Raw genomic sequence first — 27,667 nt, 5'->3', positions numbered from 1 at the left:
TCAACATTGTATATTTTTTTCAAAAAGCTTTCTTCTTTTTGGTTGAATGGCACTCAGTTTTACTGGGGCAGAAAACAGGGTATGCTTAGAATACATCCCGTTGGAAATCTGTGTTACTATCAGACTGTGTATAATTTCCCAGCTACTTGGGAAATGGCTGAAAAATAGTTCTCTGAGTTTGTCGAAAAACACTGGCTTGGTGACATTAGTTGAGTTGACAGAAAATTGAAAAAAAACCTGCATGGGAGGGTGGTAGGTTGAGTGAATGCACAGCGTGAATGTGCTTTATGGGGAATGATGTGTTGGTGGAGGGGCTTTGTATTTTCCCACATTCAGGCTGCAGCAGTGCAGAGGGAAAAGTATCTCTTTGTTGTCAGTTTGTTAATGACAATTAACACTGCTCAGAAATGAGTCCTTTGGTTTCAGCTGGAGTGCTGTACTGTTGATAGCTGATAGCAGAAAGATGGACAGGTGCAGTTGGGAATATTCTCCCGTTAGAAGGGAAAACTGGAATACTGGGGCTCTTTGCATTGGAAAGAAGACATGGTAAAATTTTCTGAACTGGAAGCTGGATCAGCTGTTTCTATACTTTGGCTCTGTTCTGGAGAAGAAACATAAATGGAACTGGAAGATTATGGAAGGTGGAATGAGAACCATTGTGAGTTATGCTGAAACATTCCATGCCAAATCATCACATAAATGGGTGATTCCAACAAGGTTTATGGAAGCATTACACATTCGATAGGGATAGCAGGAATGTCTAGAAATAGCATGCTGAAAGTCAGTATTAGGAATAATTTAAACAGCACATTTATGGTAAAGGGTGATCTTAAGTCTTCAAAGTTAGAAAATAATTTGTCCAGAGGACAAACTATCCCAACTTTGCACCTTCTTCTTTGAAGCCTTTGATGTGGACCTATCTATGGATATTGACTATCTGTCTGGTCAGTGAAGTGGATGAGTCCCTGATCAGTGGATCTGCAGTTATTTCCTGAATTTTGCTGAGTAGGGCCATTTTTCCAAGAACAGACTACGTAAGAACTAGTGTGTTAGCAGGAGCAGTAACAGTGTTAGATTGGTTTTGTAAAGACAGAATCCCAAAACTGAGGTAAATGTATAAAAGTGTTCATACAGCTTGATTTAAATAACTTTGCAACTGGAAACAGGCTTAATACTATTTCCTTTTCTTTAAGGAATACCCCCAATGAGTGGAACTGGCACACTTCAGATATACCTGCTGGACATCAATGATAATGCCCCCCAAGTGCATCCAAAAGAAGCCACAACGTGTGAAACACTGCAGCCTAATGCTATTAACATCACTGCTGTAGACCCTGACATAGATCCAAATGCAGGCCCGTTTGCCTTTGAGCTGCCTGACACACCTGCTAGTATTAAGAGGAATTGGACCATTGTTCGGATTAGTGGTAATTAACATTATGGAAATCTTAATAGTTTTAAAGAAACTTCCGCAAATGTTTTCTCTTTGGTATTACTTCACAACATACATGAATTGGGTTAATACGAACAAGAAATCACCTTGGTGTAAGCTCCCCAGAGAACAAGAAATTTTAAGAAAGAAAAGATGTTCACAGCAGTCAGGAAGTCTGTTACCCTGAGTGTCACATAGCGGTTTGAGCAACAAGTTAACACAGAGCTCAAACATGAGCTATTTTTGCCAATGCTATTTTAAGCCCATGTGAGCAATACATTACTTTTTAACCAGCACCTTATTTTCACACACAGGCGATCACGCCCAGCTCTCCTTAAGAATCCGGTTCCTGGAGGCCGGTATCTACGACGTGCCCATAGTTATTACAGATTCTGGAAATCCACATGCATCCAGCACTTCCTTGCTGAAGGTGAAAGTTTGCCAGTGTGACTTAAACGGAGACTGCACTGATGTTGACCGGATTGTTGGTGCAGGGCTGGGCACTGGTGCCATCATTGCAATTCTGCTTTGTATCATCATCTTGCTCAGTGAGTAGATAGCTCTCTTAATTCTAACTCCTTTACTCTTGCAAGTACAGTATTACGCTTTAGTATCAGGTACCTTGACAAAGATGGGAGTTATTAAAGGCTCAGGTCCAGGAATTGCTCCTGCATGGTTTAGTGTTCTGAACAAGTATGAAAACTTCCTTGATAGTACAGGATTTAGATTCCGACAGAGTACAGCTAGCACCTGTTCGGCAGTCAAGCACTGCAGTGGGTTTGTCAAAGAGATTTTTCCATTTATACGCATGGACACTTGGAATGATACGTCAGTGAGTGACCAGGTTGAAGATGTGATTAGTCCCCAGACATCTAATCTCTCTTGTGCTGCCAGTATTGTGTGATTTGGTGCCACCCACAGCGGGTAACAGTGCTTTTAAGGAGTGCTCTGATGTTACTACTGTTGTGCTTCAGATTAATGCAAGTAGGCTGTTGGAAAGTAATATATCACAGCCCTTCACATGAGGCCTGACAGGAAAGGCAGTTATGCAGGAACAATGGTGTTTAAGCATAAAGCTGTACTAGTATTCTACTTTGTGTCAAGTGCATTCAGCAAGGAAAATGACTAAAAATCATAAGTGTCTGTCCAGTAGTAAATTAGATGCTAGATCTCCTACACATTATACTTAACTGATTCCCTAATCTGGTGGAATGCAAGGAGCCATTAGCCTGTTCATAGTACACTATGCACCAGTCTAGAACACAGAAAATTATGGAAACGAGTAATTTAAAAAAAAAAAAAAATTGAGCCTGGCTAAGCACACAGTTCTATACCAGGACACGGTACAATTGTTTTCATGATACAAGATATTTTTTAAATGCTAGGTATGAAACTAAAAGAACTTTATTGAAGGAGAGGTTTCTTTCTGAATCTAGTGATTTATGAAGCATAGTCTTCCTTAATTCTTTTCATGACAAGTGTATTTTGCAGATGTGGAATGGATTTGTTCCTTACAACCTTGAATATGTGATTGATTTCCAGACCAAATTGCCTATAGAGGTCTGAGTTTAAACATATCTTGCTTAAGCTGCCTTCTGCCAGGTTTTTTCACTTTAAAAAAACCTGTACGTTATCAAGAACGGTCAAATCTCAACTTTACTGCTTCTTTGGGTTTTTTTTCTTTTAAAATCTTGACGTCAAATTTCTACGATTTTCCATGGCTGTGTTTCAGAATCAAGATGTGGTTTTGTCTCTTCCATTTTTGCATTACAGTTTTAGTTTTAATGTTCGTGGTATGGATGAAACGCCGTGATAAAGAGCGTCAGGCAAAGCAGCTCTTGATTGATCCTGAAGATGATGTGAGGGACAACATTCTGAAATACGATGAAGAAGGGGGTGGAGAGGAAGATCAGGTGAGGAAAGATTAATGGGTTTTATGTATAGATTTACACTTCTTACTTCACTTACCTATTTTGTTTACATTGAAACACTATGGTAGGTAGCTAATTTTTACGTTAAATAGTGAAGGCAATAAGTGAGGTTTTCAAAGCTTTAAATAAAACACTGCTTTTTCATTGAGGTTTTTTTGCAGTTCCAGATATACCAATTGCTTGCCATTTGGATGTGTAAAAACTGTATCTTGTCCTCTTGCAGTAAAAGCATTCTGACCAGATTCCAGCTAAGGCTGTTATATTTAAATTAAAGTTTGCATCCACTCTCACTGCTGTCTGTAAACTTTCCTCACTCTTTGTCTGGGAAATTGTTGTACAGAAACACAAGTGCAGGGTGCCTAATACCACCTAAACCAAGTATGACCCTTTCTTGGTGGTGGGTGATATGTAGTGATGTTGGCTATTGATAGATTTGCCACCACTGGGATTTCAAGCTTGGAAAGCATTTAGGTTTCAAGTAGCTGTCAGGGCACATCTGTGTTTATTCAAATACCTTTCCAGGCAGGTGCCATATGCATTTACTCTCATGTCGCCTCTGGTTGAACCACTGCTGATATGTCAGAGGACTAGGAGTGATGTGCATATGCTAAGAATAGCTTCTTTTTCCCTCTCTCTCTCCAAGTTAGTGGATTTTCAAGCAGTGTGATTTCCTTCCTTCAGAGGACATTTATTAAGTGCTTTATGAACATGACAAACAGCAGATTTATGCACAGTATTAATAGTAGAAGTGTAGTAATTACAAAGAGAACAGTGCATATAATAGAGTCTAAGAAATTTTCCAGTTAAAAGCCTTGAAAAATTACGTGCAATTCTTCCACACATCCCCAGTCCCAGTCATCTGGCACTTGAGTTATCTGAAAAGTGTCTCCCTTTACTGGTGCAGACTTTTATAGTTTCCTTCTGCTCGTTTGTTTGTTTGTCTGAAATTTGTGTTCCCCTTACTAATTTCCATGCTTCCTGCATTTCCCCAAGTACTGTTCCTACTTCCTGGCTTTTCTGCATAATGTTCTTCTTAGGCAGTTTTCAAAGGAAACTTCAGTTTATGCAGTTTTGGAAAATTGCTTATGTTGTTAAATAAAGTGAAAACAACCCTTTGAGTCTATGCATGTATTCCAGTTGTTTGTACATAGTTTGACTACAAGAACTGCATCCTGTTTGTGCATCTGTTATTGTACAGAAAAGTTACAAGCTTAAAAGAAAATTAGGAAAACTCAGTCCTGTGAGAAGTAATTTTTCAGTTCACATATCCCCAGCTCTTGTTCATCCTGAATTCTCTGGAGGCTCAGTTCAGCAATTGTCATGGAACTTTGATTTTAATTACTGTCCACATAACCCTCAGGACAGAGTGAGTGAGGTTCTCTGAGTATAGTCCATTGGGAAGTCATAGGTGATGGTGGGGTAGCGTAGGGAGAGATTGCGCTGCAGATCAGAAACGTTCACCATTGTAACAGTGGACAACGAGTGTAAAACGGGACTGGTTCTGAAGTCTCTCCTCTGCCCATCTTGTGCTGTGCTCCACTCCAGTTGGCAGTGCTGCCTTTGTGAGAGGAGCAGTTAGGGTGGTGTGGCAGGAGGCAGCATCCTGCGAGTGCCGCAGAGATTAGCGCAACGTAAACCGTCCGTAATCACAGCCTTTCACTGGCAGTGAATGAATGTGCTGCACGCAGTGAAAGGAAAACTGCCGACGGGTGGACTAGCAGTAAAATAGTAAGAAACGTGAAATTAGGGCCATTTCCTCTCACAGTGGGCGTAGAAGGCATCTAGATATAGATAATTTTGAGGGCTTTGCAAAAGATTGAATGATTTTTAGTCACAAAACCCCTTATTTCGTTCTTAAGACGAATGTTAAAGCCACTATTGCGATTTAGTTATCTCCACTGCCAGCCACTTGGTTCGGGTGTATGGGTCCCTTTTTTGATCCATTGACAGCAGGCCAGTCTCTGGGGGTCTAAAACACCCTTTCACACTCCAAATGTAGAAAACATGTCAGGAAAAGAACAGCTCCTACAAAGTATAACAAGCTTTTATGATCACTTCTATAGTAGCTGGTTTTACACCAGTACTAGGCAAAATGGGGGTAGGTTCTCCATAGCTTCGAAGCTAGGAATTTGTTCCTATGCAGAATGGATGAAGAGAGAGCATAAACTTTTCAGCTTATTTTTCTGTCTACAATGGATGATTGTAGATAAATTCTGTCTTGCTTTTCAGGGAGATTATTTTACATTATTTTGGTTTGGCATTTTGTAAAATCTAAATTCTGCCTGTGCTTAACTAGATGATAATAATTCCTAGGCTTGTTTCTTCTTGGTTCCCTCCTGGCCATCCTCACCTCCTGTGCCCAAGGGAAAGAGGGAGAATTGTGTTTCATTGGGGTTTATTTGGTTTTGCACACATTTTATGCGAGACTTAAGAACTTAGAATGCAAAGCTTTTCGAATGTCCCAACAAGTCCTCTGCAAGCGGTAATCTCATTTTTGCAAACCACGGTTTAGCAAAATACTGCATAAGCAAAGATGTGTGCAGAGCATTGTGGGCAAAAGTTACTGGCTATAAAGATCTTTGCATTTTTGTCAATATTAATGAAAGTATTCAAGAGCCAAAGTGAGTGTTCTAAAAAAGCATGGGACTTACACCAAAAATGTATTTTCCGAATGAGGCCTCATAGGGTAAAACTGCCGCTGTTTTATTAAAATCAAGAAAAATTGCTTTGTGTCAGTCTTGGATCCGTAAGTCATCAGCAAATGACAGGAAAATGCTCTGTGTCAGTATTAACTTTCTTATGGTGCACCATCCCTAAAATCCTGAAGATTGATTTAACAAGCAGCTTCAGAAGAAGGCAGTACACAAGGTGACTCACACACAGAGCCATCCAGCCCAGGGTGCATCTCATGTGGTGAAATAGAAGGGAATTTTAAAGCCTCATGTGTATCTCAGTGAAAACAATATTTTAAAAGCTTCAGATCTTTTCATAATCGGTACCATTTAAAATTACTTCTATTTATAGCCAGCAAATTACTTCTTAAATTCGCATGCTTCTGTAGAAGGACAACTTGAAGATTTACCCTGTGTGGCCTGATATTTCCCAGATGTTTAGGTTATTTGAAGATATGACTGTTAGGGCTTAAAGCTAAGTGATAGAAATTACATCTCTCTGTATCCTAAACCAAATTAAACTGGAGGTTTTTATCTTAAAATTATTTATTTATTTGAGAGGTTTAATTTATGTATTTTGAAGCTACACAGTTGGGTTTCTTAGCTGTCATGGCAGACCCAGAAACTCCTAAAGCATATTCAGCATGTTCCTTTCAAACTACATTCTATCAGAGTTATGTCTCTTGTAAGAAATTAGATTAGTTCAAATTCCAGTTAGTTCCTCTGAGTAATACCAACTGCCAACAACAAGCTGTAATTCCTGTTTGGTTTTGTTGGTGTGTTTGGTTTTTTTCTCCTGTGCCAGCAATTCCCAGGAACTATGAGGTGAAATCTGTAATAAAAGAGCAGTTTAGTCCATCATGAATGTCTTCTGTTAATCCCATCTGAGGCCATCTTGGCCTGCTTTGTTCGCTCTGACAGACTGAATGCTTGTCAAGAAAATTGAGGATCTTGAATGATTCACAGTCATCTTCTAGTCTGGCATGATGTACACAGGGTCGTGTGATCTCCACAGCAGCTGAGAAAAATGCTATTAATTTTCTAAGGCGGAAAAGCTTTTGATCTGTGGGTCATAATTGAAGTCAGCCTGCTCACCACTGAAGAGCATTGTCGACACTGGAAATGTTTGGGACTTCTTTCACCTAGAAAAAGCAGGCTGAAAAACAGGCTCCAGAAGGTGTACAGCACTCCTGACGTTCCAGGCAGAAACTCTTTCTCGGTTTTGTGAAAGATGACTGTACTAGCAGAAGTTGGGGATAAGGGAGAAATGAGAGAAAGCAGAGGTATTCCAGATAGAAAGCTTTGGATTCTTGTCAGGATTCTGTTTACTATTTTCTGCTTTTAATAATTTAGCTACCTGACTTAGAGGAGATGGGCTATGAGAGGGTTTGAGTCAGCATCATTCCATGGAAGTCAGTGGGACTGGTTTGGGGAAGGGAGAATTGTTGGATTTTTTGTGCTTAGTTTTTTTGTTTGTCTTTTGGAGTTGGTTTTTTTTTGTTAAATCTTGGTATTTTGTTTTGTTTTTCTTAAAATTATATCTAACTCTTAAACTAATGGGGCTAGGGGACAGTATAGTTCATTATATTCTGAAACAGAAGGTTCAAATTACAAAACTGGTAGTGAGTGCCTCTCGATTATTAATGGACCACATGATCTGTAGCTTGTAGTTGTTTAGCAACTGGGGAGGTGTGAGGTGCAAATGATGGGTATTGTCTCCTGATGCAATGTGCTCTGCACTTGTAACACCAGTCTCAGTCCCAGATACCAAAACCTGCTGCTGACTGAGTGGTGAAGCACTTAGCATGTGTGTGCAGTGTAGTTCACGCCCACAGCACATCACAACCCACAACCATTGCTAACTCGTTCTCATCGAGTATCTCGGGCCATTTGTATGACTTAACATCGAGGCAGGGGGTGCTTGACTGGGATGTGTGCAGCATATGTCAGCCTGATAACTGTGATACATTTTTTTTCATCTAACTGCTTTTGTATACATCTCATTGCACGAGATGATTCTCTCCTTTGAGTTCATTTTTGTAATGTTTTCTGTACTTTCTTCAGTAGTACTTGCTCACGCAGGTGGTCCTGTTGAAGCAAGTTGCCTGAGCAAGTAGGTGGTATGCTTTTAAAGTATTGCAGATGAGCTGTTTTGAAAATGTAGGGTAATCCAGCCCTCAAATCTTTGCAGCACAAGAATTTCCAATGCAATGATTTTACTATTATTCAAAGTAGTTTTCTTCCTGAGGATTCTTCATGGTCCTTCCTACATCACTGTTTTTCTTTCTACATTAGTCAGTATTTTTGTCATATTTTGTTACATATTATGTAAAGAAAGAAAATAGTAGCATTTATTTTAATGGTGTTAATCGCATTAAAAGATGAATGGTTTATTGTTATGTGTGCAGGATCTAAATTCCTAAACAGAAATTGCTCCTTGATAGAAAGGGTAGCTGTGCTCCAGCATTTATGTATCATAGATAAAAGCAAATTAGGCAATCCTTCTGAATTTTTGTGTGTGGGTTTTGGGGTTTTTTTTTCCTTATTGTCATAACTTCCTGTATGCCCACATTTTGCATAACGTTAGCCTTCTGTGCTGCATCTTGTTATGACCTCTGTTGTAAACATGATAATGGTCCTTACTTACTCCATGAACTTTATAAATCCATGTGGTTAGATTTTCTTTTTCACCACCCTGAGTCTTACTCAGATCATTTACTCTCACTTTTTAACCCTCATTTTGAATTGCATTAAGAAGAGAACATATTTTATGTTCTGAAATTCCAAACATAATTAATTAAATAAAGGTTGCTAAGATATTCCCCATGAATATACAGTACTGTAATTAAAAGGTAGTTATTTCAGGGATTGTGTTTGCTTACTAAGACATTAGCTTCACTTTTTTGAATATGTGACTCATACAGTGCTCCTGTGGAAGAATTGCTGTCATTCCTTAGTGAATCTTTATCTCATGATATGAAAAGTAATGTTTTCATAATTCCATTACAAAATTGTTTTATTTTATCGTATCTAGAACCTCTGCCTGTTACTGTGTTTTATCTCCAGCTGGAGTTTAACTTTCACCTTTTTTATTATTAAAAAGATAAGCTAGCTTCTTCATTATCTTAAAAATTGTTAACTGGTAGTACTCCAGATGCGTCTATAATAAAAACAAATGGGAAAAGCAATATGTCAGAAAGTAATCTAAAAGCAAGTGACAAACAAAGAGCAACTGTTGGTGTAGGCATTTTAACTATCCTCCCACCTGCAGCCTACATCTAGTCAGTCCTCTGTCTTTGCTTGTTTTGAAGTCTCATTATTTTAGCAAATGTAAGTTTTAAGGTGGGTTGGAGCATTTTGCAGAACTCAGGCAATATTTAAGTGCAAATTTCTAATAGCTTTTTAGGGTGATGTTTGGTGGTTTGGGGGTGTAGAGTATTATACCAGGATTGTTTTTCACTTCCTTTTTCTTTGTTTTTAAAAGATCTCAGTGGGAACATACAGGAGTAAAATACTTCTTTCCTTCCTTCCCCATCCCCTTTCTCTATTGGAGTAGACAGCAATTGTCTTTGGAACACAAAGGCAAAACAGAACACGTGTTTTATCCATAGATACTTCAAAGTCATAATTAGTTCTGTTCTCTTCAGAAAATAAAAAGCATGAGTTTATGCTAAGGCACCATCCTCTAAAACGGGCAGGTGAAATTCAAATTTCTGCTCCTGTTGCTTTATATGCACCTAAACCACTGCAGCGGATTGTGTTCAGTGAAAGACACAGGTCTCACCATCAAGTTAAGTCAAATTGCTCTGGTGGCAAGTTGATTACTTCTTGTATGGGGATAGAGCTGAACTTTCATATTTCTTTGCAAAGGGTACGTCCCTTGAAAGTGAGAAACAGGTATAGTGGTTTTGTTACATTGTTCATATGTCCAGTCCTATGTTCATGCCTAGTCAAAGCTTTAGTTCTGTAGAAGGTAAAAACCCAAGTCGTCCCTAGAAGTGTATCTTAGAGTCTCATGAACAGTCAGGATACAAACTGAGAGCTCTGAGATAACAGAGAAGCCAGAGTCATAAATCATTATTGAACGTCAGTCACATTCCAGGCACCAGGCTGTGGTAGTGAAAAGCTCAATTCAGATGTAATATATTACAGTATTTTCTGAGTTTTCCTTTCTTGAAAAAAAGTCAGTCCTGTCCGTGCATAGCATTTTATAGTTGTAGTACATTGTGGTTTCATTCTGTTTGCAGTTCTGCTTTACAGTGCTCCAGTATACATTCATAGGAGGCAGATTCAATTGCAGTAAAAATTTTTGCTTTGTTAGGGTTTTTTATGAGAACTTAAGTAAATCTTCTACAGTAGAACAGCTAATCAGGATGAAAAAAATAAAAGATGTGTAAAAATAGAAGTTTCTGAGAAACTCTTGATTCCTGGCCTATTCCCTCTTTCTTCTTTTTCTTTTTTTTTTTTTTTTTTTTCCAGGGATTGTAGGATCTGGTAACTGTCAGTCAGAAAGTGAAGTACTTTTTAAAAAATCTCTCCTGCTGTAACTGATGACTGCTGTAGGAGGGATTATTACTCAGGTGCTGTTCAGTGAATAGCTGCCTTGCCCAAGAGGAAGTTGTTTAAGGAAGAGATTTTTACAGGCTGCATTATCTTGTTTCTGTGCTATTACTTGGGAGTATAAAATGGCCTTTTCTTCTATTTTGGATGTTTCTTCTATTCAAGTTGAGATACTTGAACTGTGCTTTGAACTACTGTGTAGATGTTGTTAAGGAAGTGCTTTTGGGAGTTTTAGAGCCTTCTGCCTACAGTTCTGGTAAGGTGGCTAATTTGTAGGGCTTGTCTACCTGATTTTGACATTTAGCACTCCTCACTGGGATTGTGTGTTTCAGGACCATAAGGTTTGAACTAATAGAGGTTGAAGTCTTTGCTTAAAGCTGTTAGAACTAAGTGAATAGCTAATAATGTCAATATTGTAATCAACTTGGAGGGGAGAGGGGGTTAGTGGGGTGGGGGGGGGGGGAGCAGTGAGATTGATTGATTGATTTCACAAGATTCAACTTCTGATAAAATGCCCTTCTAGCACATTAAGGTTGTCATCTCTTTAACCACCATTTATTCAAAAGGCGGCTCTATTGTCTCCAGTCATAACAGATCTCTTCATAAACAAGAGGAAAGACGAAGAATCATTCAACTTGCTTCACTTAGATCCTTCTTGTAGAATGTGAGGTTCCCCTGTTGACTGTATGCTAGGACTAGCAGACTAGTCCAAGTTTCTGGTTTCCAAAGGCCTGAGTTTTTCTAGGTGCAAAATGTGAGCAAACTAATATGTCTTAGCAATCTCACAGTAGAGAAAAACTAAGTAGATTCTCTCTTTTATCAACAATCCTAAGTTTGTCCAGAAGTTTGAGGAGGAAAAACTCAAACTAACCATACTCTGTTTGGGTGTGCTCAAGTCCAGACCGAAGGAAGGGAATTTTTTCTAGAATTGCTGGAATTAGGGCTAAACAGTAAAAATAAATACCTCTGACAAAATTGGCAGCCGTATGAATTAGATGCTCCCAGCTCTCACTGAAGTACATTTCCAATGGAGGGCCAAGTCTTGCTCCTCGAGGAACTGCCCGTAGTCCCTAAGTCCCTTTTAATTATGAACAGGTTTTATGGGAAAAGACTGGAGCAAAACCAAAATGCTGTTGACTTGTGGTCCTGAAATTAAGAGTGAAAATGATGGCCCATAATAGTGCTCAAAGCTGGCTGTCCCAGCCTATCCCAGCATGTTCTCTTCTGTCTTTGATGTGCCGGTTTTCCATTTAGCGGTCACTTCTAAAGTTAACTATCTTAACAAACTCTGCTTGAAGCTAACCTTTAAGTCCATTCAGGAGCTTTAGGTAATATGTGAAAAGCTTTTCCACTTTCCTGTCTGTGAAAGCAGCACTGAGTGAAGAGATGGGACTTCAGCACCTTTAAATGACCTGGCATTTTAAAACATTTTTCCTTCTTTTACTTTGCAGTAATTGAGTAGAGTTGACTTCAGACAGAATGTTGAAACAGCTGGAGTCATTGCATGATGCTGTGTTTGCCTGGCACTCAGCCAGTTTGGGGAGGTGGTGGATGAGTTGGCCATACCCCACTGATGCGCAGTTAGTATTGATTCTAATGATACGAGGGGTTTGAGAGGCCAAGGTAATACGTACAATGGATCTTTTCCTGTCTGGACACTATTAGACCTGCAAGATAAATTTCCTCTGATAGAAGGCTGAATGACAGTGTCATAAATTACCCTAGAAAAGAAAACCAAAGTGGGAGTCCATCCAAGGACACTTTCTGCACTGCTGTTAGCTCACAGGTGGCCATCTTTGCTGTCTTTTTAGCTATTAGAGCCTGGATATGTCTCAAACTATTAAATACCTACAAAAGGATGCCCTTAGTTTTGGTCATAATAGACTGACAGACTTGATTTATATTTCTGTATGATCACTAACCAATAAAAGAATTGTGTACATGTATGTGTGGGTGGGGAAAAAAAATTATAGAATTGGAATGAAGAGACGCTTTTCTGGTTTTAGTACATTGTTATTTAATCATACCAGTTTGAACTCCTCCACAATGAAAGGCTTAGATTAAAAAAAAAATTATTATTCATTTCTCCCTGTTGGTGTTTTCCACCTTTATCTTTTGGGTGGGTATGAAAAGCACTCGTGTTACATATTTATAAATTCTAAAAAGTACATTTTTCTCTGTTTGACAGGATTTTTTGATAGCATGTCTCTAAACTATTTTGATTTATTTTACGTAATAAAAAGGGAAAGGATAAAAAGTTCTGTTCTGTTTACTTTTCCCTGTATCATACTGCTTCCTGGAGATCACTTATTATTCTGTTTGGTACATGAAGTACCAAAGGGTAGGAGTTACAGCGCTGCCCCAAGGAACTTGTGATCTAATTAAAGCATATGAAGCTGCATTCTCAGATCTCAGTGGAGCTGTTCCACCTTTTTTGACTATATATTTGTGTGCAGTCATCTGAGAACCCAAGTAACAAATCAGAAGGTGTAGTGGATTTGATAATCAGCTGCAGTTCTTCCCCAAACTACCATAACTGCTGTCAAAAAGAATTCTCCTCCTGCTGAAAAGTCTCAGTTTGGGGTCACAGGAGGTCATATTCTCTAAAAGGATCTACATCCTGTGAGATAACAGCAGCAGTAAAAGCTTGCATTCCTTCCTTTAGGAGCCAGTAAGGAACTAATGAAAATCTGATACTCTACACAGACAACTTCCAGCAAGTTGAGATTATAAATAAGATTTTTACCAGAACAGCACTGTTGAGAAATGGCTATTTTTGATGGATAGAATAGCTTATTTAGGATGCTTATAACTGCTTGGGTTATTTGTGGGGCAGGGTATCTGGCATACAGTAGAGTTGGCATGAGCCCCCCCATCTGCTGAGAGTTCTTGAATGGCTTTCTTTTAAGCTGTGAAGTCCAGTTCTTTGTTGCACATTCTCACCAACACCCTGTGTAAAGGCATCTAGAGCGGGACTTTCTTCTAGATATGGCAACAGTGAGGGGAATGACAATGATGAAATGCATCACACTGTGCAAAGAGAATTCAGGGATATCTGTGTTAAATGCAGAAACATTGATCTAATTAAATTCTTCACATACATGCATAGTGCTTATTGGAACTCATACTGCTATGCTAACTTCATCAGTCTGCCAGAGTTTGAAACTGCAGCATCAAGTACTTAATGAACAGATTCATGAGTAATCTCTAGAAAGTGCTTAGAATTAAGGCCAAATCTGTGGAGCTTTGTACTTATGACATTTTTCCCCCTTTGGCTTTCATATTATGGCAGCCACAGGAAATCTGCAAGGAGTCTTAAATTCATTCTTTGAAGGTATTAGAAAATACTGCAGAGCACTATGCTTGCCTTTTTCTCAGAATGTATGGTATTTATTTTCTTAGAAAAATAAGCGTTGGATTTGGCATCTTTGCTCTGTGCTGTAAATCATCATTACTAGGTAAAGTGTTTAGTCTCTTAATAGTACTACTCAAATCCCTGCTTCTCAAGGGAAAACTTATGAGAAGCTCTACAAATCTGATGGAATAGAATCAAAACAGGAGATTCAGGGAGTATAAATCAAATAACATCCTGTTGGTATGCAAATAACAATGTTATTGACTTATTCTCAGTAAGCATTACAATCCTGAAAGCGGGACTTCTGGTGAAATGACACTTTGTATTTTCCCTTTTTTCTTTCTCATGTTTCCCCCTGACAGGTATTGTTTGAAATTCTGCTAACGTACTGTCTCTGTTTCATATTTTGCAGGATTATGACTTGAGCCAGCTCCAGCAGCCTGACACTGTGGAACCAGATGCCATCAAACCTGTTGGAATCAGACGTCTTGATGAAAGGCCAATCCATGCAGAACCTCAGTATCCAGTCAGATCAGCTGCTCCTCATCCTGGGGACATTGGGGACTTCATTAATGAGGTAGAAGAGCGAAAAAGAGTTTCCTCCTAAGATCTGATAGGCTTTTATATTTTGTTTATTCTACTCCACATGAGTAGCTGTTATGTTAGAACGTAATAACTTTTCAAAACTTCCTTAGACAATTAAAATTGTCTCGCTAGACAGAAGTAAATATGTTCTTTTAAAGTGCAGACAAATTTAATTAACTCATTCAGACAGAAAGGGAAGATATATCAATTAACTTCTGTGCATTCGTATTAATTACATTCATAATACGTTATCAGCTGCAACCACAGTACCTCCAAGCAGGATTATGCAATGGGTTCCAAGTAATAAACAGACTAACAAAATTGTAGTGTAGCCTAAATTCATTTATTAATTCACAGTAATTTAATAATGGAAGAAGTTCACTTTCATTCTCCTCATACATTACCCTTTGAATCCAGATAATAGTGGAAATTCAGTACCTTCAATAAGACAGAATTCCATCAAATATGATTACTGAGCAGGGCAGCTAAATTAAATGTTATGTAAGTGCTTTTAATACTTGTCTTGTCATAGAGCTTTCAAAGATTTTGCATTATCTTTGATTCTTCAATCTGATAAATGTAACGTAATTGAGATTCAGACTATACCAGAGTGCTGATAGTTGTGAAAGAAATGATCCTCATTATTTCTATCACTGATCGGTCTTAAATCATTGGTGTTCATATGATAGAATCTGTTTCTATAAGCTTGCTGCTTATAGAAAAAGAAAAGCTAACCCAGAATTTGCTACTATTTTTACTTTATTCTGTACGTGAATTGTAGTAGTTAATTATTTTCTCTGATTTTCTCATATCTTCTTTGTCAGCCAGAGCTGGACACACATTGCAGATATTGCAGAACGGTTTCTGCAAATGTGTCTATTCTTGTTTGCCTTGAAGAAAAGTCAGGCTAATATACTAAAGTCTTTTGTGTTAGAAAGCTGCAGAAAATTGAATTTGCCTCTTGTAAGGTATACAGTGATACAATTGTCTGAAAACTTAGAGGGGAATTGACTAGCAGGAAATGTACAAATATTCTTGTAAGACATTGCATTTTAAGAGACTCCAAATTTTTTCATGCCTTACACTTCTAAATATTACAGTTATAATTGGCTTCTGGAAAATAGTGCAGACATGGGACAATAAAAAGCCCACATTGTTGGCCAAAGCAGTGTACACACAAGAACTTCCTTGTGCTTCCAGACAATCAGAGATTCCCATCCTGTTCTCACACAGCTGAGATCAGACTGTGCCCACCTGGCAGGCAGTTGTGAAAAACCCTGTTTTTACATTTCTCAAAGCAGCTAGGAAGCTCTGTTCTGGAGCAAAGGCAGGGAATGGGTGTGATTCTGCTGGAAAGCCAGAAAGGGGCCAGAGGTTGTCCGGCCTCCTACAGTTTTTAAATGACTTAGCAAGCTGTTCTTGCAATATTATTTTTTAATAGGTCATCACTCTTGAAGATGATGACATCAGTGTGCACACATGGAGCTGAAGAAACAGTACTTGCTGTCTTGATTTAACCCAGTATGTTTATATTGCAGTACAGACGAGCATGGAGTCGTTTTCTTCCTGCTGCCTATTGCATTATATCAGTAGCCTCCTTTATGCTTCCCCTTGCCATCCATCAAAAAGGAAAGCTTCTCCCAACTATTCATACACAGTAAAATCATGTCATTAATGTCATTGATTAAGTTAATATATGGAAATATATATGAAGTTAAAGAAAACACAGTAATTTTCTTGTCTGCAAATTAGCTCAGAATTAATTTTATCCTCTGATTGAAAGGAACTATGTGAGGTAGTTTCTATGTTTTAAGCATTATATATTTAGCTTGTCTTCTTCATAAGGTATTCTTTTCTTAGGATTTCACACCAATGTATTGTTTTACTGTGGGGCATTCCACCTAACCCTCTCTCTAGCAGACAGTAGCCACCCAAAGATTGTCCATGTCCTCTCTGTTTTCCCAGAAGTCTGAGCAAAACGGCATTTTATTTCTCTAAAATAGTGTCATCTTAATTTGTGTTTTATGTAAAAATTTTCCCATGGCAAATGTGATTATAAAATGTCCACTGGGTGTGGGGAGATGTTGTGGTGGCTAAGTCCACTTTACACCCCTCAAGTTGCCTTAAAAGTGGTCCCTCCTTACAACACTGTGCTAGAAGGTTCTCCTGTTGTCTAGATTCTGCTGGTCACTGGCCCTCTCCCCATCCCATCCCTTTTCCCATTGGCCCCTGTTATGCCATTCACCCTTGCCTCTGCCCCCTAGCCCTCAGGCTATTGGTTTTGGATGCTCTTCCCTCCTTTGGGAGTTTTTGGGATAAAACAGGTGCGGGCTTTCAGTTGTTCTTTCTTGCCTCTGTTCCCTTGGGGGTGTTGCCATTAAACACCTCGGAATTGCAGGCAGAGAGCCCCTCTCACCTGTCTGTATTCAGTTTGTGCTTAGACTGCGTGTGTGAGCAGCTGTTCACAACCACCTGTGAAGGTGAGATCGTGTGCATGTGTAGGTGCTGGGAGAGTGCTGCCGGAGCGTGTCCACGAGGGACCCAGCAGCGACAAACGCGGCATCGATCCACCGAAGCTCTCACTTCATTAGGGAGAAATGGGTCTTTCGTAATAGTGTTCATTGTTAAATTTCAAAGTTATCAGTGTCTAGGCTGCACAGGTTTTCAGACTCTCCAGAAAATTGCACCTGCAATCCTGGTACAATTAAATCCAAGCAGCTTGGTAAGTTTCTCTCAGTTTTACTTGAGGTAAATTGAAGAAATATCTTGAGTAAAGCCTGTACCAGACGTTTCTTAAGGCAGTTCCTGCAGAAGATAAGCTGAGCTGTGGAGACAACATAGCAAGATAAGAAAGAGCGAAGTTCATATCTCTCTGCATCCAACTTCAATATTACTAGACGTAAAATTCTTCCCTTGGGCATCTCTAAGCCAAGCCACCAACAAAACCAGCCCAGTCCCTAGCTGAGCAGGGAGAGGCTGAGGCTGCCTTTGAATTGTCAGTACTTCAGTAGCAAAGTCTGTGTTACCCCCTTGGTTTGAAAAGATGCAGCATTTTGGAGATCAGTCTGATCTTGGAGAACTTGGCCCTATTCCAGGAGGTGCTGGTCACTATGATCTGTTGGGATGGTGGTCCACATGCAGGAATTAATTTAGTCTGTTGAATGCTCACCAGCACCGCAGACACACAGACAGCATTGTTCGGATTAGCTTCTGAATTACTCCAGCTTTTGACAAAAAATAACTGTAGGTCACTGATTTCAGATACTGGAGAGTTTAGGGCCCCTTGCTAAGCAAGCTTGGGGTTTTTCTTCTTTGTTTTCATTACAGAGTCATAGAAACAAAAAGCGAAAAAGATCTAGTGGGTCATTCAGGTTTTTTTCTCTTAAGCAGTACTCTGTTTCTTCTGGTGTATTACTTTCTGTCTGTCATCCTTTTTATTAAATCTGCTTAATGAGACATACATAAGTAAGACTATTTTTTAGTGTTCTAGTGACTTCGCAGTTGAAAAACAAGTTAGAATTACGATAAAAAGTCCTGCATTTTTATAACACAAAGTTGAGATAGCATGTACAGAACTACGAACTGTGTAAAATAGGAAGGTTCCAGAGGTATCTTGATAGTCAAAATATGTTTTGCAGGCATAAGCTAAATGACCTCAGGGACTTTCTTGTTTTGTCTGTTTCAATGGGTAGATGAATCTCTAATTTAGAGTAGAAGGGAAAAACCTCCTTTTCTTCCAGTCCAGTGTACAAACAAGTCAGTGAAATAAGTCATGTGTTATTAAGAATCCTCTGTAGACCTTGTTTTCCATTTTGAGCCTTTTAAAGCCTAACCTGCAGAGTGTGGAGCATAATTAACACTTAGAATAGTCAGGATTTGCAGGACAGTATAAATTAGACCTGTTCAAAGTAGCTTTTTTAATCCTGTTTTCAAGACCCACCTATATTGTCCCTAGAAATCTCAAGCAAGTTCTGTTGTGGTGGAGAGTTGTGGCTAAGAATATATTTGTAATCAATAGAGGACACAGCCTGAGGTAAGCTAAATTTAAATTGCAAGCCAAAGGTCTCACCCCAAGGGGACATGGAGGACCCTCAATTCATTCTTAGTAAATGGTTATTGATACAGTGCACCTCCATGCAGAATGGAGTCCCTCAATGTTTTCTGTTTCCTCTTATCAAGTCAAAAAATGGTTCCAGATATAAACCAATTTTTTTTTGCATTTCCCTGATGGTCTGTGTTCTTCCTTTCCTTCTCATTGAAGGTCTGCTGAATAGGATTAAGTAGTAGGATTAATGAAAATAGAAGCATTAGATTTTGTAATGTTCCACGTTAGTTCAAGATCTTAGGGGGGTTGCTGTCCTTTAATTGGAGAGAAATGGAGAATGCAACCTGTACTAAGGCAAGTGTAACTTAAGGTTACTGTTGTGCCTCAGCCAAGCGCTGTAGTTTCTCCAGTTCTGCCCCTTACCTCCTCCTTAGCGAAAGCTCTACTACATACATAAAAAAGGAAAAGCAAGAAAGGGAGTCTGTCCAAGGTCTCAAGCTGGCCTTTCTATTGCCGTGGCAATTCTGTGACTGCTCGCTGTGCACTGCTGGTGTAGCACATGCAAGGAAATGTGACAGTTCACTGTCCCAGCAGGTTCCCCTGCTCCTGAGGATGTGCCCTGGAAATTCTGCTGTTGAATGAGCTCCTCATTCTAATAAAAACTTCGGGGTTTTAGATCAGGAAACTGTAAACCAAGTAACTGTAACAACTCTGCTGCTCTGAGGTTCTTGAACACATCTGGTGAAAACTGAGATCTCTTTTCAGAAGCGGCTGACAACACCTTGGCAGAAAAATCAGTAGAAGCCACTCCTGGCAGCCGTTTGTTGCCTTTTCAGTTGTGCAGATGCAGCAGGCTGTGTATCCACACCGCCTCCACCCACTGAAAGGGACAGCATAACAAACAATAAAAGGTGGCAGTGCTGAAACCAGAGGGAGCTTCATAGGCTGATATCACTGCCGGGGCTGTCTGACATGCTGTAGAACCCAACAGCAAAGCACAGCAGTACGCTGGGTATGCTCAAAGAATCGGCTTAGCAGAGGGAAAGAGAAAACACTGTAGTATTTCTTTCTTGTTTAGTGTGTAACTTGCGACACAAATACAGCAGAAATCTTGGTTGTCATTTGAAGAGTTAGAGACTAAGTTCAGTCATTACACTGTGAACCAGAAGATAGGTGCAGATGTCAGTGTAACTTGTGCTGCGTGGTTGAATCAATACCTCCAAAACATGACCCGTAGCTACGTTCTCTGAATGAAATGGATTACACTGCCAGCACAACCTTTGAGAAAGTGAATTTGTTAGTGAGATCCTATCTTGTAAGTCAGTAACTCAAAACCAGTTTCCTTTTTTGAAATGCTATCATGATAGCAGCAGCAAATTGAAAAAAAAATTACAACTTCCCCTTTGGAAAAACAGATGGAAAGAGGCTGCCTTCTGCCTTATCATGGATGACTGATAGGTATCAGAATTTCTGCAGTGATGTAGGAAAATGTTTTGTTCACTGATTTTTTTTTAATAAATTGGTATCCCATGGTTGACTGGCTATTAGTAGGCAGAACTGCAGAGAAAAATAACATTTCATCTCCAAACCGACTTTCTAAATTACTTTCACACATGGATACGTGGCATTCGTACCTCAGCTCTCCTTGAGCTCAACTGGTATTTATTCTCCTTCCCTGTCACCTGCGTTCCAAACACATGGGTGTCTGTCACCCCAAGCAGGCTTAAGGAAAGATTTAAATACCATAAGGCCAGTTACTGCCTAAGAAGTAAAGTTGCCTTTGTGCTTCAGCAGCAGAAAGTAAGAGAAAGCCTTAGAATTTCCCCCTTGGAAGCTTGATAAGGGATGTCTTCCAACACTTGCTATTGCCTTTTCAAAATCTCACATCTTTTGTGCTTACTACGGCCATCAGGTTGGAAAACGCCAAAGAGAGATAACAAGCATCGCCAATTATTCTTACCTCATAACTCAAAATTGCACTTTTAATGTGTGCTATTAATAACCTGCTTGATGTTGTTGTATTACATGGAATGATCATTTCAAGGCCAAAATTTGTTCTTGATTAGAGGTCATCAGCTTGATAAATATGCTGGGCTTTTCCACCACTGATTTGGAAATTATTTTAGGGACATTTTGCACAATTCTAAATTATTTTAGATAGGTAATAAAGAACCAGGATTCACTTCTACCTTATCAATGCCAAATGCTTTAATTAATGGGTTTAATTTGTATATGTTCATAATACATATTTGTAGAAGAAAAATCAGCATCTGTTTCCATTTTGTCATATTTGGTCAAAGCACAATTGAGAGTAAAATGTACTTTTCTAAAACCAGAATATGTTAAATAGTTTGAAGGAGGCACACTCATTCCTTCAAATACGTGGGAGTATAATAAAGCCATTATTTAAATAAATAAACATTAAAAATTAAAAGTAAAGCCAGCACAAAATAGCACTGGTAAAAATTAATAGTGAGCAATTTAAAATCTTAGCACAGCCTTATAGAATTCTGGAAGATTCATTATCCCTTGTCAGTGGCTGCCAGAGTGGAAGAGCTTGTAAAAGCATTGCTAATACCATTGAAGAAACTGTGAGGTTGAAAAAACACAAATCATGAGAGGGCTTTTTGACTCCAGGCTTCAGCCTTTTATATTCAGCTTGTAAATCTTCCCCGGATAAGCACAGAGAAATTGTCTCATATTCTAAAATTAGTTACTCATGCAACAGTTTACGTTTGGACTTATGTAAGAAAATAGGGAATGAAGAGGCTTTTCTCTGGAAGAAGTGTGGTTCTTTCCTGGCTTTTCCTCTTCAATTTCCCAGCATTTCCTCCAATTCAATTTGTGTTGGTTTTAATTTGGGCTATTCAACTCTACAGACTGAAAATCTAAAATTGCTGAAGACCCGCTATTCGTGTGTTGATAACTTCAGTACTCTGAAATGAGGAAAGAAAAACTGTCATCATCTTGTATTCAGCTTTGATGTCACTGTGTGTTTTTTCTGAAGAGCAGGTGGATCTCATGGGTGGATGTGGCAAAACATAAAAGGCTTAAGACAGCATACCATGTATTTTTCTCACAGCAGCTTACAGAGGTACATGAGTTCGCAGGACTAACCAAATACAGGTTTTGGCACATGCAGATCGACTGCAGGCCAGAAAAGTCAGTGCATACGCTGTTGGCCATATGAGATGGTTGTTAAAGTGAATCTTTGCAAACATGCATGTTTCTCCTTTCTCATCTGCCTAACCAGTCCCACATTGCCCATGGCGCAGGTTGTGAGCTGTATATCTTTGAAACTGTTTATTTACTAGCTTCTGTCCCAGTGCCATGACTCTCTCTTAAGGTTTTGTTAGGGCTGTAATTGCAGCTACATTGAAAATGTCCAGAATTTAGAATGGCTGGAAACCTGGCCATTCTAAAAGGAGTTGATGCCTTGAGAGGCCACCTAAAAACAGAGACTAGACAGGAGTAAGGAAATAAAGGTGGGTATTTATTTGAAAGGCCTTCAAAGTACCCCCTGGGGAGACAGAGGCTATTGCCAAGATGGACCCCAAGATGGACGACAGGTCACGAGTTCTTCACACTTTTATAGGTTTGGTTCATTTGCATATCAGGGTTAATTCTCCAATTAAAGCTTCAGTTTAATGTTGTAATGCCCCCTCAGCTTACCCCCCTTAGAGGCTCTTTGGTTTATACTTCTTGGGCCTAGGACTTTCTAGGTGTCCTTGGAGGGCAGGCCTGGAGAGGCTTTGTTATGTCTACCTAGCAAAAGAGAGCAGAAGTTAACAGGCTACAAGAAACTTCAGAGTTACACACTAGGCAGTACAGGATTTGAAAAATATAAAAGTGAAAGCCTAAGGCATCAGAGTTACAAAAATGTAAATCCTGTTTTGTACTGAATGGCAGAAGAGGAAGAACTTTGTTTTCTCAAGTGGTGCTTGATAGATAACTGTGCTGCAAATATTCTGGATATGCTTTTGTCTCACTCTCTGATACAGAAATTTATCTTCTTTTCTCCCTCTCCTTCTTGCAGGGACTTAAAGCAGCCGACAATGACCCTACAGCCCCACCGTATGACTCCCTGTTAGTCTTTGACTACGAAGGAAGCGGCTCCACTGCTGGATCCTTGAGCTCTCTTAACTCCTCAAGTAGTGGTGGTGAGCAAGACTATGACTACCTAAATGACTGGGGCCCACGTTTCAAGAAACTTGCTGATATGTATGGTGGAGGTGATGACTGAACTTCAAAGTGAACTGTGGTTTTGGACAAGTACAAACATTTCATCTGATATTCCCCAAAAGCATACAGAAGCTAGGCTTTAACTTTGTAGTCTACTAGCACAAGTGCTTGCTGAAGGCTTTGGCTTAGGCTGCAAACCAATTTGGGCTCCGTGGAATATCAGTGATCCAATGCTGTTTGGAAAAAAATATTGAGCTCAGTTACACTTGAATTTTACAGTACAGAAGCACTGGGATTTTATGTGCCTTTTTGTACCTTTTTCAGATCGGAATTAGTTTTATGTTTAAGGCTTTAATGGTACTGATTTATTAAATGATGCATTAAAGAGACGAAATATGTTGGGGTGGGGAGGAGTAAGGTGAAACACAATATACTTCAACATGCTTTTGTTACATCGCATTGCTTTTATTAAAATAAGGAGATTAAAAATAAACAAAAAAATCCTCATGGAACAATTTTATTATCCAGGAGAGAAGACCATGAGGTGGAACAATGTACATTACTTCTAGTTTTAGATGTTAGGGGACTTTTTTCACTAAAATTCTAAAACTTATGCAGCTGGTTGCAAATAAAGGGAGTTTTCATATCACCAGTTTGTAGCAGAATTGATTTTTTTTTTTCTTATGCTAGAATGTTAGACACATTTTGGTCTTAATCCATGTACACTTTTTGGTTTTGGTTTTTGGTTTTTTTCTTTAATTTCTAGTATTTTTTTCCCACTTCACTGTAAAAAAATGGTATGTGTACATAATGTTTTATTGGCATAGTCTGTGGAGAAGTGCAGAAACTTCAGAACACGTGTATGTATTATTTGGACTATGGATTCAGGTTTTTGCATGTTTATATCTTTCATTATGGATAAAGTATTTACAAAACAGGTTGCAAACAAGTGACATTGATTCAATTGTTGAACTGTAGTTAGAGTACTCAATATTTTTTTTATTTTTATTTTTATTATTTTTTTTTGTTTGGGGAGGGAGAAAAGTTCTTAGCACAAAAAAGTTTTACATAATTTGTACCAAAAAAAGGGGGGGGAGGGGAGTTGGCCTGATACTGGTGGCACGAGAAAATATACAGTATGTTTTGGGGGTGGGGAGGGGAGGAGGGGAAGGAGCTTTCAAACTGGAGAGACTTCTGAGAACAGCTTTGCCTCTGTATTGTGTACCAGAATATGAATGATACACCTCTGACCCCAACGTTCTGAATAAAATGCTAATTTTGGATCTGGTGCTTGGTTTGGCATTCTTTCTTCTAGCTGAGCAGTCCTGACTACAGTAAATAAAAAGTACGCAAAATGTGTTTGAGTTCTGTGAGAAGTTGTGTGTGCTTCTTTGGCATTTCACACTGCTGCACTGGAAACAAGCTGCATGTAGAAGAAAGCGTGGCACAAATTTGGAAGGCAAGTTCCCAGGTGAAAGCAAAGTGATGTGTGCTGGGATTTCTGGGAATTCACAATTTTCAGTTCCCCACCGATCGCTAGCTCTTTGGTTTAATGTGCATTATCTAAAAAAGAAGTTGGTTCTTCTATTTTTTGCATCATTTTTGGCTCATTTCTAGACTGACAGCTTAATGAGTTTGTGATTATGCCTCAGGTTGCATAAATAAAATAAATTGCAGATTGTGGCAGTCAGCTGCCGCTGGACTTTCTTGTGCTGAAGTGAAGACAAGCCCCTGCTAACCTGAGTGCACATCAAATCATATCCTTCAAGGAGGTGCTTACGATCATGGAACTCTATCAAAAAGCCCCTTTAGGAGATTTGTCATTACTAAACATGATTCTGACCTGGTACCATGATTTACTTGCAAACAAAGCAAGCATGGTGGGTGCAGCAGTTCCGTCTTTGTTCTCTTGCAGCAATCTGCTCAGGTTTAATGCCTACATTTACAGACATTAAGGACCTAAGTGTGAACAGTGTGAAGCTCAAACTCTGCAGAAACCCCACAGTTCTGCTGTTGGTCAGGGAGGGGAACCAGGCTCTGGGCCTGGCATAGCTGCCTTCTGTGCTGGGGCAGCTGCATGGGCAGCGAGTTAATCTGGGAGGAAAGCTCTTCACTGGTGCCACTTCAGTGCTACCTCAGCACTCACACCATAATTTACATAATTTGACTGTGAGTTCAGGAAGTAAATCCCAAAATCTGAGTTGGGGAGCGTTAACTGCTATCTGCGGGGTGTCTGCACTGGGCTTTTCATGGGCATGTCTCCTTCCTTCCTCTTGCTCCTGATGAAAGGTAGCAATCCTCTCAGGTTGGGGTATACTATTTCAACCTCTGCACACCTGGCTAGCATTTATATCATGCATTTGCAGCTATAACTTAATGCTGTAATAAAGCCTTGATTTTTGAGTAATATGTCAGAGTTACCAACAAGCACCTTTAAACTATTTCCAAATTCAATTTGTATTATAAGGAAAAAGAGGTGTAGATCAGGACATGAAAATGAAATCTGGACTATGCATAGTTAAGTAAGGAAAACTCTCATAAAGGGCAGGATTTAAACTGTAAGTGCATGTTAAATAAGCAGAAGACCACTTTTAGCACAAAAAAATTAGGCAAAAATGTATTTTAATCATAATCTATTACCGTTACTTGGAACCAAGAAACTGGAAATGCTAAATGAACTTTATTCATTGATATTGGATATTAAAAGACGCACTGGAAGAGAGATCTGTGAAAGATTTCCAATTTGGGCTATAGCATATCTTTTTTTTGAAGTGGACAGTGGTCATCTTTTATTAGCATTTGGCTGTTCTGCACAGCAGTAGGAGCTTTATCTTGATCAGACAAACTTCCAGCTCTACAGCTCCTTTGAAAGTGTAGCAACAGTTCTCAGACCTAGTGATAGATCAGCATTAGGTCTGCTGAACAGAAAAAAAAGGCAAATCATTTTTAGACATCTCAGATGCTTACAGAAGAAGAAAAAAGATGTTTGATCATCTTTCATCAAGTTTTCAGGTTCATTCTTATTCTAGAAATGTGCAACCAGGTTCTGTACCCATGGTACCGGCTTCAGTCCCCATGGGAGGGCTGCACTGAGAGGAAGATGGCTGAACTTTGGGCCATACAATATTTTTGAAAAGTGGAAATTTTGGCAGCCTGATTTGTAAATGGCATTTGGTAGCGGCATGCATTATCTCTGCTTTGTAGACACTCTATCCAAGGGAAGTTACTGGCGAGAAATGATGCTTTAGCAACTTTGACCTTTCAGCCTTTCTGCAGTTTGTATTTCCTTTCAATGATAGTCTTTCATAGCCTATATCCTTCTCAACTTCAGGGCTAGTAAAGGTGGGGAAGGGTGGTTTCAGGGAATAAACATCTGAAATGGATACCAATGGCCTTACGTGGGTGGGTCTACCTTACTGCATTTTCTCTGGGATTGCCAAACGTTGATGAATCGATGCTAATACTCATCACATAACAATCTAGAATGTACTCGCCATGCTCCCTCCAGGTAGTTGAACTCCCAAGTGGTTCTTTTGGTGCCAAAGTAGCAAAGTGATTAAAAGCCACATGAAGGCTGCTGCTTGGGAGTTGTCTTTCTTGGTATGAGTACTTTTTTGGACCAGACTCCTTACCCAGGAACATTTACATCTATTCTGCCGTGGTTCCATTCACCTTAACGCTCAAGGGAAAATCTCTTCTGACGGGTGATGGGACACAGAATCCACAAAAGGGTCTCTCAAATGTTTCTATAGTTGTCTCATGTAAGCCACTGCCAATTCCTTTACACAACTGCTCCCTCCTTCCTGAGGAATCTTCCTGCTAGCAGTAGTAGCATGATTTTGGCAGATTTACATTTCTGGTTCAGGAATGTGAAAGCAAAGTTCCTGCTTTTACCTCAGTCAATATTTATTATTCAAATAATCAGAAAAGTCACTCGAATGCTTAAATACCTAATCCACCAAGGATATTTTATACACAGTTTTCAGCCAGGGATGATCTGGATTTGTATGGTGCCCTTATTTTTTTCTTTTGCATTTGCTTAAATAAACTTTAATGTTTAGTCTTTCTCTAGACAAGGATCTTTCCGAGGAATTTCTTTAAAGCACAGGATAATTTCCTGTTACTTAATATATGTCACAGGAATAACAAAAATCTTTCCCTTTAGCAACAAAGCCCGTCTGGGAAATAGAAGTGGGGAGAAAAGGCTAAAGAAAAATGGCTAAGTGTTCCCCACAGGGACCCAAGGTGCCTTCCATCACACAGATAGGGAAAGAGCATCCCATTTGTTATGGACCCTTTGATCAATCAGTGCAAGACACTCTCCAGCCAACCTGCTGCTCTGTACTGGCCAAACAGCTTTTTTGAGTGTAACGGTGAGCTTGGAGATGCCCCTTCTCTGGAGTTCCCAGTGTCAGTGCTGCTGTCTGTCCTGCTGGGTTACATTCCAGCACTGAGCTTTCCCAGTTTTCCTCCTCAGTTTACCTAGATAGTTGAACAGTGCCAAATCTCACACTAGGTTTTATGTAATCTTCAATTTACAGCCTCAAAGAATCAAGGTCTTAAGTCTTATTTCGGTTTGGTTGTTTTGCTGCAGGCTGGAGGACATATTCTCCACGTAGCAATAGCTGGGAAGGCTTGTCTTCCTTTTCAAAGTTCAGTGTCCTGAACAGTATTTTACCCCCGAAACCTCTGTGGGTTTCTAGGACATCTAAAAATGCAGAAATTGTCAGTGATACAGTAGGTACTTATAATCAGATTTCACATTTATGTGCTCTCTTGACTCTTCTGTCACAGAGGGACATATCCTGTGGTGACAACATGACATTGAAACCCCACCCAGAGAGCTTTTTGGAAAGATCAGTCAGGGTGAGGTGGTGGACGTGTTCTCCGAGCTGCTCTCCTGTA

At 39.4% G+C, this 27,667-nt stretch overlaps 1 protein-coding gene across 2 annotated transcripts in view; it reads left to right on the top strand.

Annotated features, from left to right (window-relative positions):
- CDH2 (cadherin 2) overlaps positions 1-24,050 on the top strand; it is a 116,787-nt gene extending 92,737 nt beyond the window's left edge. For both annotated transcript variants that reach the window (XM_039549140.1, XM_039549139.1), the window contains exons 12-16: positions 1,194-1,427; positions 1,747-1,980; positions 3,206-3,345; positions 14,363-14,527; positions 22,617-24,050. In XM_039549140.1, the coding sequence (XP_039405074.1) occupies positions 1,194-1,427; positions 1,747-1,980; positions 3,206-3,345; positions 14,363-14,527; positions 22,617-22,823 (980 nt within the window). In that variant the 3' untranslated portion in view covers positions 22,824-24,050. The remainder of the gene's footprint in view (positions 1-1,193; positions 1,428-1,746; positions 1,981-3,205; positions 3,346-14,362; positions 14,528-22,616) is intronic.
- Positions 24,051-27,667: the final 3,617 nt, after the last annotated feature.

This window comes from Corvus cornix, chromosome 2 (genome assembly GCF_000738735.6).
Source record: "Corvus cornix cornix isolate S_Up_H32 chromosome 2, ASM73873v5, whole genome shotgun sequence".
NCBI classification, from domain to species: Eukaryota; Metazoa; Chordata; class Aves; order Passeriformes; family Corvidae; genus Corvus; species Corvus cornix.
This window is presented reverse-complemented; position numbering and strand designations above follow the sequence as displayed.